The sequence below is a fragment of the Boleophthalmus pectinirostris genome, unplaced genomic scaffold (assembly GCF_026225935.1).
Source record: "Boleophthalmus pectinirostris isolate CB_2022bp ecotype Guang Dong unplaced genomic scaffold, ASM2622593v1 HiC_scaffold_1, whole genome shotgun sequence".
In the NCBI taxonomy this organism is placed as follows: domain Eukaryota; kingdom Metazoa; phylum Chordata; class Actinopteri; order Gobiiformes; family Gobiidae; genus Boleophthalmus; species Boleophthalmus pectinirostris.
This window is the reverse complement of record NW_026570970.1, coordinates 33789554-33803406: the sequence shown is the minus strand read 5'-3', so window position 1 is coordinate 33803406 and position 13853 is coordinate 33789554. Positions and strand designations below refer to the sequence as shown.

Here is a 13853-nt window from a genome sequence, read left to right as displayed (position 1 = left end):
GTAAATTAACACTGAAGACTGAATATGATATGAATGCTAACTTTATGTGTAAACCACTTTTCATAACAATGAAAACATAAAGCAGAGTGTAACAGCTTTACAGTGGCAGTTTTTCGTGTGGTGCTCCAAGAAACAATTTTTATCCTTTGTAACAACAAAAGTACTTTGCACTTGTGGCAGGCCGTTTGTGTGTAGTCATTCTTGCACAGTCTGCATCGTCCATGTTTATCAGCATGGATGGGAGAAAAGGCTCCTGAGTAAAAAAGGCTCATAAAATATGGATTTGGAGTAAGTAGGTAATTGGCATTTAGCTGTTGCAAATCTGCAACGCCTGCCTGGAGAGGGTTAAAATGCCTTGACAAGACTTAATCCAAAGAACTAAGACTTAAAAGCAATTTTTGGGAGTAACTATAGACCATAATTTAAACTGGAAATCACACATAAAATTAGAAATAAATTATCCAAAGTGATCGTAATTACATACAAATATAGATATACCCTAGATAAAAACAGTCTTTTTATTATATATAACTCGCTGGTAATGCCTGACATAACCTACTGTATTGAGATTTGGGGCAATACATATAAGACTAATACAAATCCAGTCTTTACCCTGCAAAAAAAGGCAATAAGAGCATCACATTATCAACTTATAACGGATCAAACAATGTGTTATGTATAAACCCTCAAACTCTGAAATTTTATGATTTAGTCGACCTTTATACCCTAAAAATCATGTTCAAAGTAAACAATAATCTCCTGTCAAAATCTTTACAGAACATGTTCAAAATCCGAAAGAGCCAATATGAGCTCAGAGGTACGGCCGTGTTTATCAAAAAGAAAATCAGAACAAACATTATGAAATTTTGTAAATCTGTTAAAGGGGCGGAGCTCTGGAACAACTGTACAGAACACCTAAAATTGTGCACCAGTCTCTTTCACTTTATAAAGAAGTTTACATGTTCAACTCTGGACAGATACATGAAATATGAGACTTAATTTGTGCTGTAGAACTTTGTTGTTCTGTTACTGATTTGTTTATTTCCTCTTGCTGTATTTATGAAGATGAACTGGTGTTAAGATGACGCTCTGATAAAGGAATAAAGGGTAGGTGGTATAAGTTTAAGCTTCAGCCTGCACCTTTTCGGTCTGTGTATGTTAAATATGACTCTCTGTGAATTAATGTCAAAATATACCTGTGACCGAAATAAATAAATAAATAAATAAAATAAAATAGTCTGCATTGAAATGGAGCAAAGGATCATGGTCTATGTAGTTCTCTCTGTCTTTTGTTTTTTTTTTTACCTATTGCTGCACCATAACTCTTAATTTAAGCGAAGAGACTTGTAATTCGATATATTGTGATGGTCCACGATATTATTGTGAGAACTTTGATGATACGATATCACGATATTTCAGTTATTGTTACATCCCTATTTAATACCATACTGTGAAACATTCTAGACACAATAACATCTCCAATTTAGAAATGCATTTGATGGGCCCTCCACCAGAAAAGCTACACAACGCACCTTTAAGAAATAAGCAAGTTTTATGAGGTTTTAAATTGTAGAGGGTTGTGAGATGAAAAACTTGGCTTGTGGTACATGGAAATTTTGTTTAGGGTTGCCAGATTCCATAAGGGAAACAAGCAACCAGGTCTGAAAAGGGACACGATGACGCACATTGTAACCTACTGCTTTAAGAAATAAGCAAGTGTTGTGGTGTATTAACTCACTAAATATGACATTTTGAATGGTCCCACTAGAAAACTGGGATGAAAGGATGAAAAAAAGGATGAAATTGTGAAGGCATTTAATCACTCTTCTCATCAGATTCTATTATATATTTTTTAAGAAATCACCAAACATAAGTGTATATAGACCAGGTCCTAGTTGATTTGAGACTGGTCCTGGTTCAGACCTAGCCTGATGGATCCGCCGATTTCACTTTGGTTTTTTTTCACCTTCTGACCTTGCAGCATTAGGATTCATTCACTCAGCGGTAGGCAGGTATTTTTTTATTTAACCAATCGCTGCTATTTGGTCCTGACGTATGTAATGAGCTAAATCCCATTGGAAGAAGGGCAACAACGTCTTTCCCCTTGATAAAATTCACCAAACATTCTCTTTGTTCCGGCTTTAAATCCTCGATCTTGGGAATCGTTGCCAACACAGAATGTCTGTCTTCGTCTACATCCATCTCGACGCTTTGTTTACTGTTTACCCAGACAGGTGCGATGAGTTTGATGTCATGACTTCACAGGTCCTCACTGACTGGCCAGTGCATGGTCTACAATTTCTAGGTATTCTGATTCTTGACCTAGTCGCTGGAGAGAAATGAAATTGAACGAAGGCACTAGGTGGCACCAGCCTCGCTAGTTTAGACCTAGTTTACCTCAGGTTTTGCCTTTAATATTAATGTATATGATATGGTCCTGATTTGATTTTGTCATGTGAGAGTCCTGGTCCTTTGTATGTCATGGTTTGTGTGAGATTTGTCTTGATTAAAGGTACACTACGTACCTTTTGTGGTGGAGGAGGGTCCATCACTTGCACAGAAACGACATTAAACTACAAGTCGTATCTGTGGAGAAGGAAGCTTGTTTATGGTATGAATCAGAAGTGCAACCAAGGCTTTGTTTTGTAAGTCTCAAGTCTTTGACCTCAAGTCTGAGTCAAGTCCCAAGTCAAATACAAGCAAGTCCAAGTCAAGTCTTGAGTTACTGACCCATAAGTCCAAGTCAAGTCCAAGTCGTCTGCTTTGACCTTCAAGTCATTTCAACTCTTTACACCAAAGCACCAAACAGAGCATAGATTTTTGTATTTTATGTATCTTTTAAGGTCAACAGTACTTATAAAATCATAGTATATTTATATATGAGTATTTATATAAGAGTTGTAGACATTTTTTTTTTCTTTTTAAATGTCTTGATAAGATCTTAGTGTAAATCATTATGGTCAGAATCAAAAGAATTCAGATTTAAAAATGCTTTTCAAGTCTTCTCAAGTCACAGGCCTCAATTCCGAGTCAAGTCATACGTCACTGACCTTAAAGTCTAAGTCCAGTCCCAATTCTTAGTCCATTTTATCAAGTCAAGTCTCAAGTCCTAAAAATAGTGACTCAAGTCTGATTTGAGTCCAAGTCACGACCTGCCAGTCCCACCTCTGGTATGAATATATGTTTATTGAGGTCATTTTTACCTTTTTAAATTAAACATCTATTATATAATCAATTCAAGATGCCTAACATTCCAGGCAAAGCAACAACATCTCCATGGAAACAAGCAGGTGGTTTAGTCTCCTCCAGAAAGGTTACATAGTGCACATCTGAGTTTTGGTCATCCTAATTTAATCCGGGATGTGTTTCAAGTTTAGACCTCCTGGGACAGTTATTGTTTTCTTTATTAGTCCTGATTTTGTTCAAGTTTGAGCCAGTTTAGTAATTGTGTCTCAACATAATCCTGGCTTAGCTCTAGATTTATCTTTGTTTTCTGTATGTTTTAAAACAATCTTCATTCATCTCTGCAGTTCTGTGTTGTTTGGGACGGACTGTGCCAGAGCAATGAGCTAATCGCTGACGTCTGGTTCAAATAAGTGCAGTGTTTAAACAAAGCCCAGAGCATATTTGTGTTTCTATGTCAGAGCGCGAGATGAAGTAATGGACCTGATGTGGACCATGGCTCAGTCTGCAGATGTACAGAGGCCACTGAGATGCTTATGTAAAACAGAGCAAGTTATTTTTCTAAATACACAAACTTTACTTTTTAATCAGGTGTGAACAGGTCATATGGTCGTTTTAACATATGGCTGAATTTGTTTTGCTCAACAATAAATAACACAATGGAATCCAACTGGCAATTTATTCATCTATAATTACTAAATGTGTAGTAATTTAATGAAAATAGAAAACCAGTTCTTATTTGAATAAAATCTTTGTTAAGTCAAGATAACTTATTTGATTCTTTATAAAGATTTATCTACAGCAGGGGTCCACAAACTTTTTTCTATGGGGCCACATTATTGCTCCTGACTGTGATGGGGGCCGGGGTCTGGGAGGACGTATAACAGAACTGTATGACCCAGACCAAAATGACACCAGCAAGCTTCATTGTGTAGTAGAAATGACCAGCCTGGCACAGACTTCTACAATACAATACTATGAGGGCGGCAGTAGCTTAGTTGGTAGAGCATTCGCCCACTGATCTGAAGGTTGGCAGTTTGATTCCAGCTCTCGACATAAACATCACAGGTTGAGTGGTCAGATCCACTGACCCATAGGTTGGCTGGTGTGATTCCAGCTCCCACAGATGAATGCTGTCGTTGTGTCTTTGGGCAAGACACTTAACCCACCTTGCCCACAGTGTCTGCGTACACTGGTGTGTGAATGGTTGAGTGGTTCCTTGTTGTAAAGTGCTTTGAGTGCCGTGCGCTATAGAAAAATGTGACCATTTACCATATATCAACACATAATTCCTGGCACATATTTGTTTATCGTTACTAGTGATACTTAATAGTGTCCTTAACTGCACTATAGAACTCTGCATGTACATTGACTGTCACTGTTTGATCTCAAGCTTGTCAGGTGACAAATGTAAATACGTCATATATTTATTTAAATATAAATGCCGTATTTTCTGCACTATAGGGCGCGCTCGCAAGCCTCCAACCCCAACAAAAACGACCGCGCGTCCCACAATCCAGAGCGCCCTATACATGAATCCACTCGGGTGTCCCAGCATGACTTCAGTAAACTACAAAGCCGCACCACCCGCAGAACACGCAAACACGCACAGCTCAGACAGTGACCACGTGGCAAAAAACACCCACAGACACACTCATCACTCCACGCCGACGAGGAACGGAACGGAGGAACCAACCGAAAAAGCGAGCGCAATGTGCCACTTCTAGACACAACTGAACAACTGAGTCACTGCAAACACGCCGACAATCCAGCGGTCCCAGACAGCACCCTCCCTACACGCCACAACTGAACAAAGCCCAGAGTCACCGTGAACGCACCAAACAAAGTCCCACTGACCCATCACACTGTTGTGTTTCATTTAAAGTCCGGTGTGCTTTATTTGTGAAAAAACTTCGAAAATAGACCATTCAATGACAGTGCGCCTTATAATCCAGATTTCCCTATAATGCGGAAAATACGGTACTTCATATAAATATATTTTAATTGAAAAAATCTACAAAATACAAGATGCAGACATGTTATTATTTGCCAAAAAAATAAAAAAAAATTGGCCATGGACAGTTCAAGTGGTGGGGTCAGAGGGGCTGGGGGGGCAGTCAAAGGGGCGTGGCAGGCCGGGGTCGACCCGCGGGCCTTAGTTTGATGACCCCTGATCTACAGTAAGGAGAAAGCTTGGGTTGAGTAAGATGGAGGTTTGTGAGTGACTGGACAGTTCAATCTGCCTTTTCACTTATTAAGTTGCAAGTGCTTCTTTGTGTACACACTGTATATATGTTGCACCGCTCTGAGTTGACTGCATTAATGCACAACAGGCTACGTGTTTAGGCAACCAAGAATTTCTTTAGTCGACTACTGCAGCCCTCAAAATCTGCTGATGTGGTGGTTGTGGTTAACTCCTTTTCAAACATGTTCTGAAACGTAGTGAATTCCTGTTAACAGCTGACATTTCAACATTCTCTTCAATGTTGATGCTCCTCAAGTTGTTATTGATATTTTTGCAAATGTCCCACACTGTATAAAAGAGATAGATTTGTTGTAATTTAATCACTCAAAAGATTATTTTAGTCAATATTCTTAAAATCATATAATTCAGTGCAATTAAGTGCAATACGGGGTTTATTCCACTAGAGGGCAGTATTGCACAGAAATATAAACCATTTGAAATCCAGAATGTAGGAGCTATTTGCTTATTTTGTTGATTCTAAAATGTGTTTATTATTTTTGTTTGTTAATTAGTTTACTCATTCAGTTTTGTTAATTTGCACAGTATATTTTTGCTATGTTAATATTATGTTTGCTAATTTCTTAGTCCATGTTGGTATTATTTAGCACCTTTTTTGGTTTTGGTTTAATCTGGGTCACCTAGAGGATGAAGGGTGGGACATGTAAACCAGAGTGAACCTGGGTGGGCCTATGGTTTTTTACCACTCGAAAGGAGAGGCAGCAAGAATAGGCCTTTCACATGTATCCTTGTTAAGCCAAAGATGTTCATTTTGTCTTCTTACATACTTTAACTTCTTGGGTTCTTTTCAAAGACAACACAGTAAAGTGTATTTACCTTGTTGACATGTTTCGGCTGCTAGCTGCAAGCCAGGACAGTTCTGAGGATGGCTTGCAGTAGCAGCCGAAACATTTCAACAAGGTAAATACACTTTAGTTTGTTGTCTTTGAAAAGAACCCAAGAAGATAAAGTATCCTTGTTGTTTGCCTTAAACTTGAAATAAATCTTGGAAACTCAGCTCCGGTCATGGACATTGATTTGTTTTGTTGTCACTGTGTAAACCACAAACCCACGGTGCCCAAAAGTGATTATTTGAGTTATGTTTAGTTCTGAGTTTGCTCACTGCTTTTGATTGTTACTTTTATTTAACAAAGAGTCACTAAGAGAGCAAATAAACTCTTCATATCTAACAACCTGAGAACAATAGTAATTGGCAGCATTTTAAAACATCACATTTATTAATTCAAGCTTTCTCTGAGGTGAGATGGATTCTGTCCTGTGATTGGTCATTGTGCGTCTGTCAGCAGGAAGCTCAGGTCACTGCCGGGTTTAAACTCCACACACGGCTTCCCTCTGAAAAAGACAGAAATGTTTGAAGTACAGTGAGGAAAATAAGTATTTGAACACTCTGCTATTTTGCAAGTTCTCCCACTTAGAAATCATGGAGGGGTCTGAAATGATGTATGTATGTATGGGGTGGACAGGTGTTTTTATGCAGCTGACAACCTCAAACAGGTCCATCTGATTTAAGATAATAAATGGAGTGGAGGTGGACTTTTTAAAGCCGGACTAACAGGTCTTCGAGGGTCAGAATTCTAGCTGATAGACAGGTGTTCAAATACTTATTTGCAGCTGTATCATACAAATAAATAGTTAAACAAAAATCATACATTGTGATTTCTGGATTTTTTTTTCAGATTATGTCTCTCACAGTTGACATGCACCTATAATGAAAATTTCAGACCCCTCCATGATTTCTAAGTGGGAGAACTTGCAAAATAGCAGGGTGTTCAAATACTTATTTTCCTCACTGTAACATTTAGCAGAGCAGTGCCCATAGCTAAAACATGTGTTATAGTGTGTGATCAGGTGACTTTATGGTGCACCCAAATAAAAAATCTTGATCATGATTATTTGGGTTGAACTTGAAATTCATTTTACAAATACATTTTTTAAATATACAAGTTGTGCTTTAAGTGCTGTTTCATTTGAGCAGAGACATGATTTGTACCTGTTGAAGAGGCGGGCGTCTGTGGAGCCCAGCAGTGTGGCTTTGTTTCCCTCCACCAGCAGCATGCAGCCTTCTCTCAGTCCCTGCAACCAAGTAGAAAATCAGTCTAAACAAATGTGCTACAAAGAGACACCAAATCTGCTCAAAAGTAAAATTTTCCCAACCAGAACACAGGTTTCCACCTCCTCGTGGTACTGGGTGATCCGCTGCTCCCTGGTCTCCTGAAAAGACTCACAGCGTTAGTCTCACAGAAATACTTTGATATTAACTTCTTCTTTTTTTTTTTTTTTTTTTTTTTTACATTCCACACCAATCCAACACAACTTTATTTGCATAGCACATTTTACAAACACAAAGTCTCCAAAGTGCTGCACACAGTAGGCACAGTATAAATTAATACATTAAATAAAATAAAGCATAAAATAAATAAGCAAGTCAAACAAAAACAAAACAAAACAAAAAATACTCAAAATAAATAGCCAATAAAGTCAGCACACAATTCTCATGCCGTGTTAAAAGCCACTGAGTGAAAGTGTTTTTTTAAAATGAGACTTAAAAGAATCGACTGAAGGAGCGGTCTTAATGCGGAGGGGGAGAGTGTTCCAGAGTTTGGGGCCAACCACAGAAAAGTCTTGTTCACCCCGGTCTTGTTTGAGTCTTGTTTTGGGGAGGACAAGTTGGAGCTGAACCTCAGACCTCAGAGCAAACGAAAGAGTGTATGAACAGTGAGGTCTGAGATGTACTTCGTTTCACTTCATAGAAAATATCTGACCTTGTAGTGTTAGAATTCGTTCGCTCAATGGTACGCGGGTACTTTTTTATTTAACCAATCGCTGCCATTTCGTCGTGTCATATGTAATTCGCCGCTAAAAGGGCTAACTGGTATATTAAGCTTTTCCCAAATCCCGTAGGAAAAAGGGCAATAACGTCTTTCCCCTTGATAAAATTCATCAAGCATTCTCTTTGTTCCGGCTTTAAATCCTCGATCTCAGGAATCATTGACAACACTGAATATATGGCTCTTCGCTGATTGGCTGGTGCCTGAACTTGCACTTCCAGGGTTTTTGCGAACCATCTGTTGTATTCCAATTCCTGACCTAGTTGCTGGAGAGAAATGAAATTGAGCGGAGGCACTAGGTGGCACCAGCCTGGCTAAGTCCACGTGTCCAAGTGCTTTAAAAACAAACAATAACATTTTAAAACCAAAATGAATGGGGAGCCAGCGCAAAGAAGATGAAATAGGTGTAATGTGTTTTCTACGACATGCGCCATTGCAACATTACATCAACGTTTATAATACACTAATGATTTCAATTATAACCCAGATCATTTTTTTTATCCAGTAATAGAATAAAGTGTCTAAAGCACATCCTTACGAGGCAGGAGATTGGAATGCATTGATCTGAAACTCTTTACGGCAAACAAGAAAAAAGGCAATTCTAATATAGTACATTTGATTTGCCCTGAAGTCCACTCACCCCCATGTGTCGGCTGTTGGGGTCTGGATCGAGGTAGTGCGGGTTGATGTTGAAGGGAACGAGGCCGATCGCCGCAAAGGACGGTGGGTAAACGATGGGCATGTCGTTTGTGGTGCTAATGCTGATCGTTGCAACGTTGGTTCCAGCACTGGAGCCCATGTATGGAACGCCATCCTGGAAAGACAAGTATTTTAAAGGCTGTTTTTGCTCATATTATATTATTGCTTGTTATTGTTTGTTCATCACCTCAAGAACTCGCTTCCTGATCTCTGAAACCACCTTGTTGTCATAGAGGGTCTTCAACAGACGAAATGTGTTACCACCTCCTAAATGGAAACACAAATTACAAATGTTTTTAATTATACATTGTCCTGTATATTTTCATTTCAACATTGGAAACAAGATGGAAGTTTGAAGATGCTTGAAGCTTTTTCTGTCCATATCCAAAACCACATGGCTAATTGTCATAAACTATAAGTGATTAAAAAAAAACAGCTCACTCCTTGTGCGCTGATGCAGTTCAGCTTCTGTCGGACTAAAAAACACGAGTCAGTGGAATATAGGTGAAAATCGGTTCAAGGTCAGTAAACACAGCAAGAATTAATACATAAGGCGCACTGGATTATAAGGCGCATTGTCAATTTTTCTGAAAATTAAGGGATTTTAAGTGCGCTTTATAGTCCAAAAAATACAATACTCAAGTTTTATCAGTGTTTCCCACAGAAAATTGGTTAGACAAGACAGTGCTGCCGAAAAAACTGAGGACCAGGGGGTGCGCAGAGATTCCGTGCACAGAGAAGAAGTGAGGAGTGGCTGCAGACCTACATGTAGATCGTGACAAGGCGACCCAAAAAAATCTCTTGCAACCCACTTGAGGGTCACGACCCAGTCTTTGAGAAACAATGCACTATGGGCTTTAGCAGAGTACAATGTGGACAATATGGAACGATTTATAAAAAGATTTTGGGACTATGGGACATTTCTGCACTTTCCGTGTACATGCCAAGTGGAGACCCACTACCTCATTACTGAGGGGCAGAAGAAGTACCCACTCTGCCACCCCAAAAACAGAAATACATTTTAGAGCTACAAGATTGTCAATCAAATCAAAATAGGAATTTAAAAATAGGAATTGTAACAATTAGCACAGGCTGTGCATTTGTAATACCTTTGCAAATAAATAACTATCCTCTTATTATCTAAAAATAACAGCTAACTTTGTAATTGAGACCTCTACAAACATGTTCTGAAATGAAAGGTTTCCTTATTACAGTTTATCTGTTCATATTCCAGTCTTCTCTCTAATAATGTTTCTGAAAAAAATTCAGCTATGAAAAAAAAAAATCACAAATCTAATTATTATCACAAAACTGTTCTGCCTTAATGTCTTTTAGCTCACCTATGAATATCGCTTCTGCTTTCCGGACAGCCTCAACTGGGTCAGCTGCCTCATGAATCCCGTCCACTTCATAACCTGGCAACAAACAATAATAATCAACATATTACAAAGCATTTCAAAACACTTTATAAGGAACTCGAATCCGCTCTATCAGACATTGCACTGACACATTAAAGTACACTGAGCAACTTTTCTGGTGGAGGGTCCGCCACCTGCTTGTCTTCAAGGGTGGAAAGTAACGAATTATATTTACTCACGTTACTTTAACTGAGAAGTTTTTGAAATAGGTAATTTTACTTTTATTTGAGTACATTTTGACCCAAGTATTTTACTTCATTACAATGGAACCCACCCTTGTTACTGAGTAAAATCAGACTGATAGAGAAAAAAAATTGGTTTGTTGTTCACAGTGAAGAGAGCACGAATTAGCACAACAAACTTTGAAAATCAACTCCTGCTCAAATTGAACAAGAGTTTTACAGTCTAATGCCGTAGTGTCCAGTGGGCAGAATATTCTGCAGGGCATGACACTTTTTCATTTTTTATACCAGCAGTCAGTGTGCAATGTGTGCAACATTTGTGTTTTGCATACTTAGATTTTGGTTTCTTTTTACTGTAGTGTTGTGAGTTGGACCATATAATTCAGAATTTGTTATTTCTTATTAATGTGATTCATTTAATTTATTATGCAGTTAAAGTTTTAAGTTCTATATAGTTCTATAAATAGAAGGAAGAGCTCAGTGTTAGTAAGTGTTAGTGTGAAGCTCAGTTGTCTTTAACATGTACAAAGTTTGCACTGAACAAAGTTTGCACTGCATCACCTAAAAGTTAATTAAAACAACTTGTGCTGAATTAGATTTATGACTCATCCTTTTGTACATCAAATAATTGAAAGTAACTAAGTAACTTTTACTCAAATTACATTTTAAATGAAGTACTTTTTTACTTTTGCTTGAGTAGAGTTTTAGATGGTTATTTTTTACTTTTACTTGAGTAGGAATAAAGCAAAGTAACTACTTGTACTTAATTACAGTTTTACAGTACTTTATCTACCTCTGCTTGTCTCCATGGAGATGTTATTGCTTAGCCTGAGATGGTATGACATTAAGCATATGCATCTAGCATTTATTCATTACGTGTGCTTCTATTGCTCAAAATACATTAATTCGTTCTGTGAATGGGGCGCCTCTCCGCAGATCTGAACTGTAATGAAGCATAGTGCTGTAACCTGCTTGTTTCCCTCGTTATAGATCATTTTAATCTATACTGTGGAACATTCTAGACAAAACGATAACATTTCCATGGAGACAAGCAGGCGGCAGGCCCTCTGCAAGAAATGTTACGCAGTGCATCTTTAATTAAGTGTCTTGCTCAAAAACGCAGACATGATGCAGTGTTAGCAGCCCCCTAGAAATCACATTCTATTTCATCTTTGTACACTGCCATTTTAAGTCAATAAAAACACACTGTACTTATTGTTAATGGCAGTGACACTAACAAACTAAGCCATACCCAGACTCCGAAACTTGTCTCGAGCGGTTTTGGTGTAGCCGTCTCTGTCGTGGAGAGCGTAAGGGACAAACAGCACCTTCTTCACGTCCCTAAAAATGATAAAATGTTATGAATCATGAGAGAGTGAATGCTGAATTATTATTATCATGTCATTAGATTCTAAATTAGCTTCAGGTAAGATCTGGCTCATGTTTGTCCAGTACAGTGGAGAGTCCACAATCCACATCGCAACCTTTGTCTGCATCTTACCATCTTCTCCAACGACAAAAACTTCTCTCCTCTGTACCATATATTCACTGTCCCTCCTCTGTACCATCTATTCACTTTCTTCTCTGTACCAAATATTTACAGTTCCTCCTTTGTACCAAATATTCACGCTCTCTTCTCTGTGCCTTATATTCATTGTTCTTCCTCTGTACCATATGTTTACTGTCCCACCTCTGTACCATATATTCACGCTCTTCTTTGTACCATATATTTTCTGTCCCTCCTCTATTCCATAAATTCCCTCTCTCCTCTCTGTACCGTATATTTACAGTCCTTCCCCTCTACCATATATTCACTCGCCCTCCTCTGTACCATATATTCACTCTCTAAATCGTCTCAATCTAGAAACTTTATCTACAAAACGCCTGACATAAACTGTCCCTCTGACATTTTAATCCGTACAAGTAATAAACATGATAATAAACATGATCATAAACTTGATAACATGATTAAATGTGATATAATTTGGTACATTTTGGGGATGTTCATTGAAATACTTACTTTCCAAAGAAGTCTGTGATTTGCTGTTGACAGTGGTCCAGGTAACCGCTGCCGTGCAGAGTGGAGTTAGACACCAACAGAAGTCTCCTCATCATGGGCACTGAACTACAGGGAAAACAGGAAAAACAAAGAGCTCTGTGCTTCAGCATTACACAAGCCAGAAGTCATTCAAACTCAAATAATTACATTTTTCCGATTTTTATGCCAGATGTCCAAAACATGCTACGTATGTCTCCAGAAAGAACAGTTGAACCCAGGAGAACCCAGGGACTACAGGTGGAAATTAATACTGGTGCTACAACCTGGTACAATGCATCTCTCCTGTTCAGGTTCATGAAAATTATGCACTGTCCCTGTCTTGTTAAATAAATAAATAATTCCTATAAGTCCTATTCTACTTGAGCATGCACCCCACTTGCCATAGACAGGTTATAGCCCACTTTGTCATTAAAATATTAACTTTATCAAAGCACTCACGTATAAAATATCCACTGAAAAATGCATAAAATATGAACTAGTCTGCATTTTTCCTATGGACACAACTTTTGCATCAAATTCAGATTTTATCATACTAAATTGTCAGTTTTTTTCTCACAGTTTGCAACTACATAATATAAACTACATAGTATAAACAATATAAAATACTTACATAATTATAAAAGGAGAAAATACAAGTGCTATCTACTCGTTTTGCTCTGAACCCAAGACTCCGCCCGCGTCCCCAGTTTGGGTCAGAGTCCGAGTCTGGGACAAAGTTCAGAAGATCCCGCTGACATGGACACTTTTGGGGATCTTATTGAGAGACTTATCGCACTGGAGCATGTGTTCTCGTGTCAAAACATTAGCCGCTTTAACACTGTCAAGCATTTCTATCATAGAGCTGCATCCGGTTTCCTTTCAAAATAAAAAGGGAAGCTAAGTGTGATTTTTCTGACAAGCTTTGTGATTGCAGTTCGATTTGTGATTTATGTAATAATAATTGGATTGTTTATCCTCTCGGGGATAAATAAAGTTAAGATAAATAAACTAAATTAAAGTGTACAACATTCACATTGTAATTGGCGTCCAGAGGAAATGATTAATAGAGCGAACTAATACAAAAAGTATGTAGACCTATTTCAGAACATATTTAACTACAGATCGAAATATAGGGCACTTTTTTGTTGTTGTTTGTGTTGGAACTGATGGTACTTTAAAATAGCAGTCTTTGCGATTTGTATATTCTATTATACGAATGCCATTAATCATGCAGCCTTATTC

At 38.1% G+C, this 13853-nt stretch overlaps 1 protein-coding gene across 1 annotated transcript; it reads right to left on the bottom strand.

The window, feature by feature from the left end:
* Positions 1-6625: 6625 nt before the first annotated feature.
* si:dkey-69o16.5 (Alpha-aspartyl dipeptidase-like) lies at positions 6626-13446 on the bottom strand. The gene is made up of 9 exons (XM_055161813.1): positions 13243-13446; positions 12594-12698; positions 11826-11914; positions 10314-10388; positions 9161-9240; positions 8915-9088; positions 7601-7657; positions 7437-7519; positions 6626-6778 (listed from the first exon to the last, which is right to left on the bottom strand). The coding sequence occupies exons 2-9, from the start codon at positions 12686-12688 to the stop codon at positions 6712-6714; spliced, it is 720 nt and encodes a 239-aa protein (XP_055017788.1). The 5' UTR covers positions 12689-12698; positions 13243-13446; the 3' UTR covers positions 6626-6711.
* Between the last annotated feature and the right edge of the window lie 407 nt (positions 13447-13853).

What these genes read in the sequence shown, in the direction of transcription:
- si:dkey-69o16.5 (XM_055161813.1), bottom strand. Translation starts at nt 12,688, where the DNA reads ATGATGAGGAGACTTCTGTTGGTGTCTAACTCCACTCTGCACGGCAGC. An exon ending in AGACAAGTTTCGGAGTCTGG is followed by an intron (nt 10,389 to 11,825) that starts GTATGGCTTAGT and finishes GTTTGTTGCCAG; the next exon opens with GTTATGAAGTGGACGGGATT. An exon ending in GACGCCCGCCTCTTCAACAG is followed by an intron (nt 6,779 to 7,436) that starts GTACAAATCATG and finishes TGTCTTTTTCAG; the next exon opens with AGGGAAGCCGTGTGTGGAGT.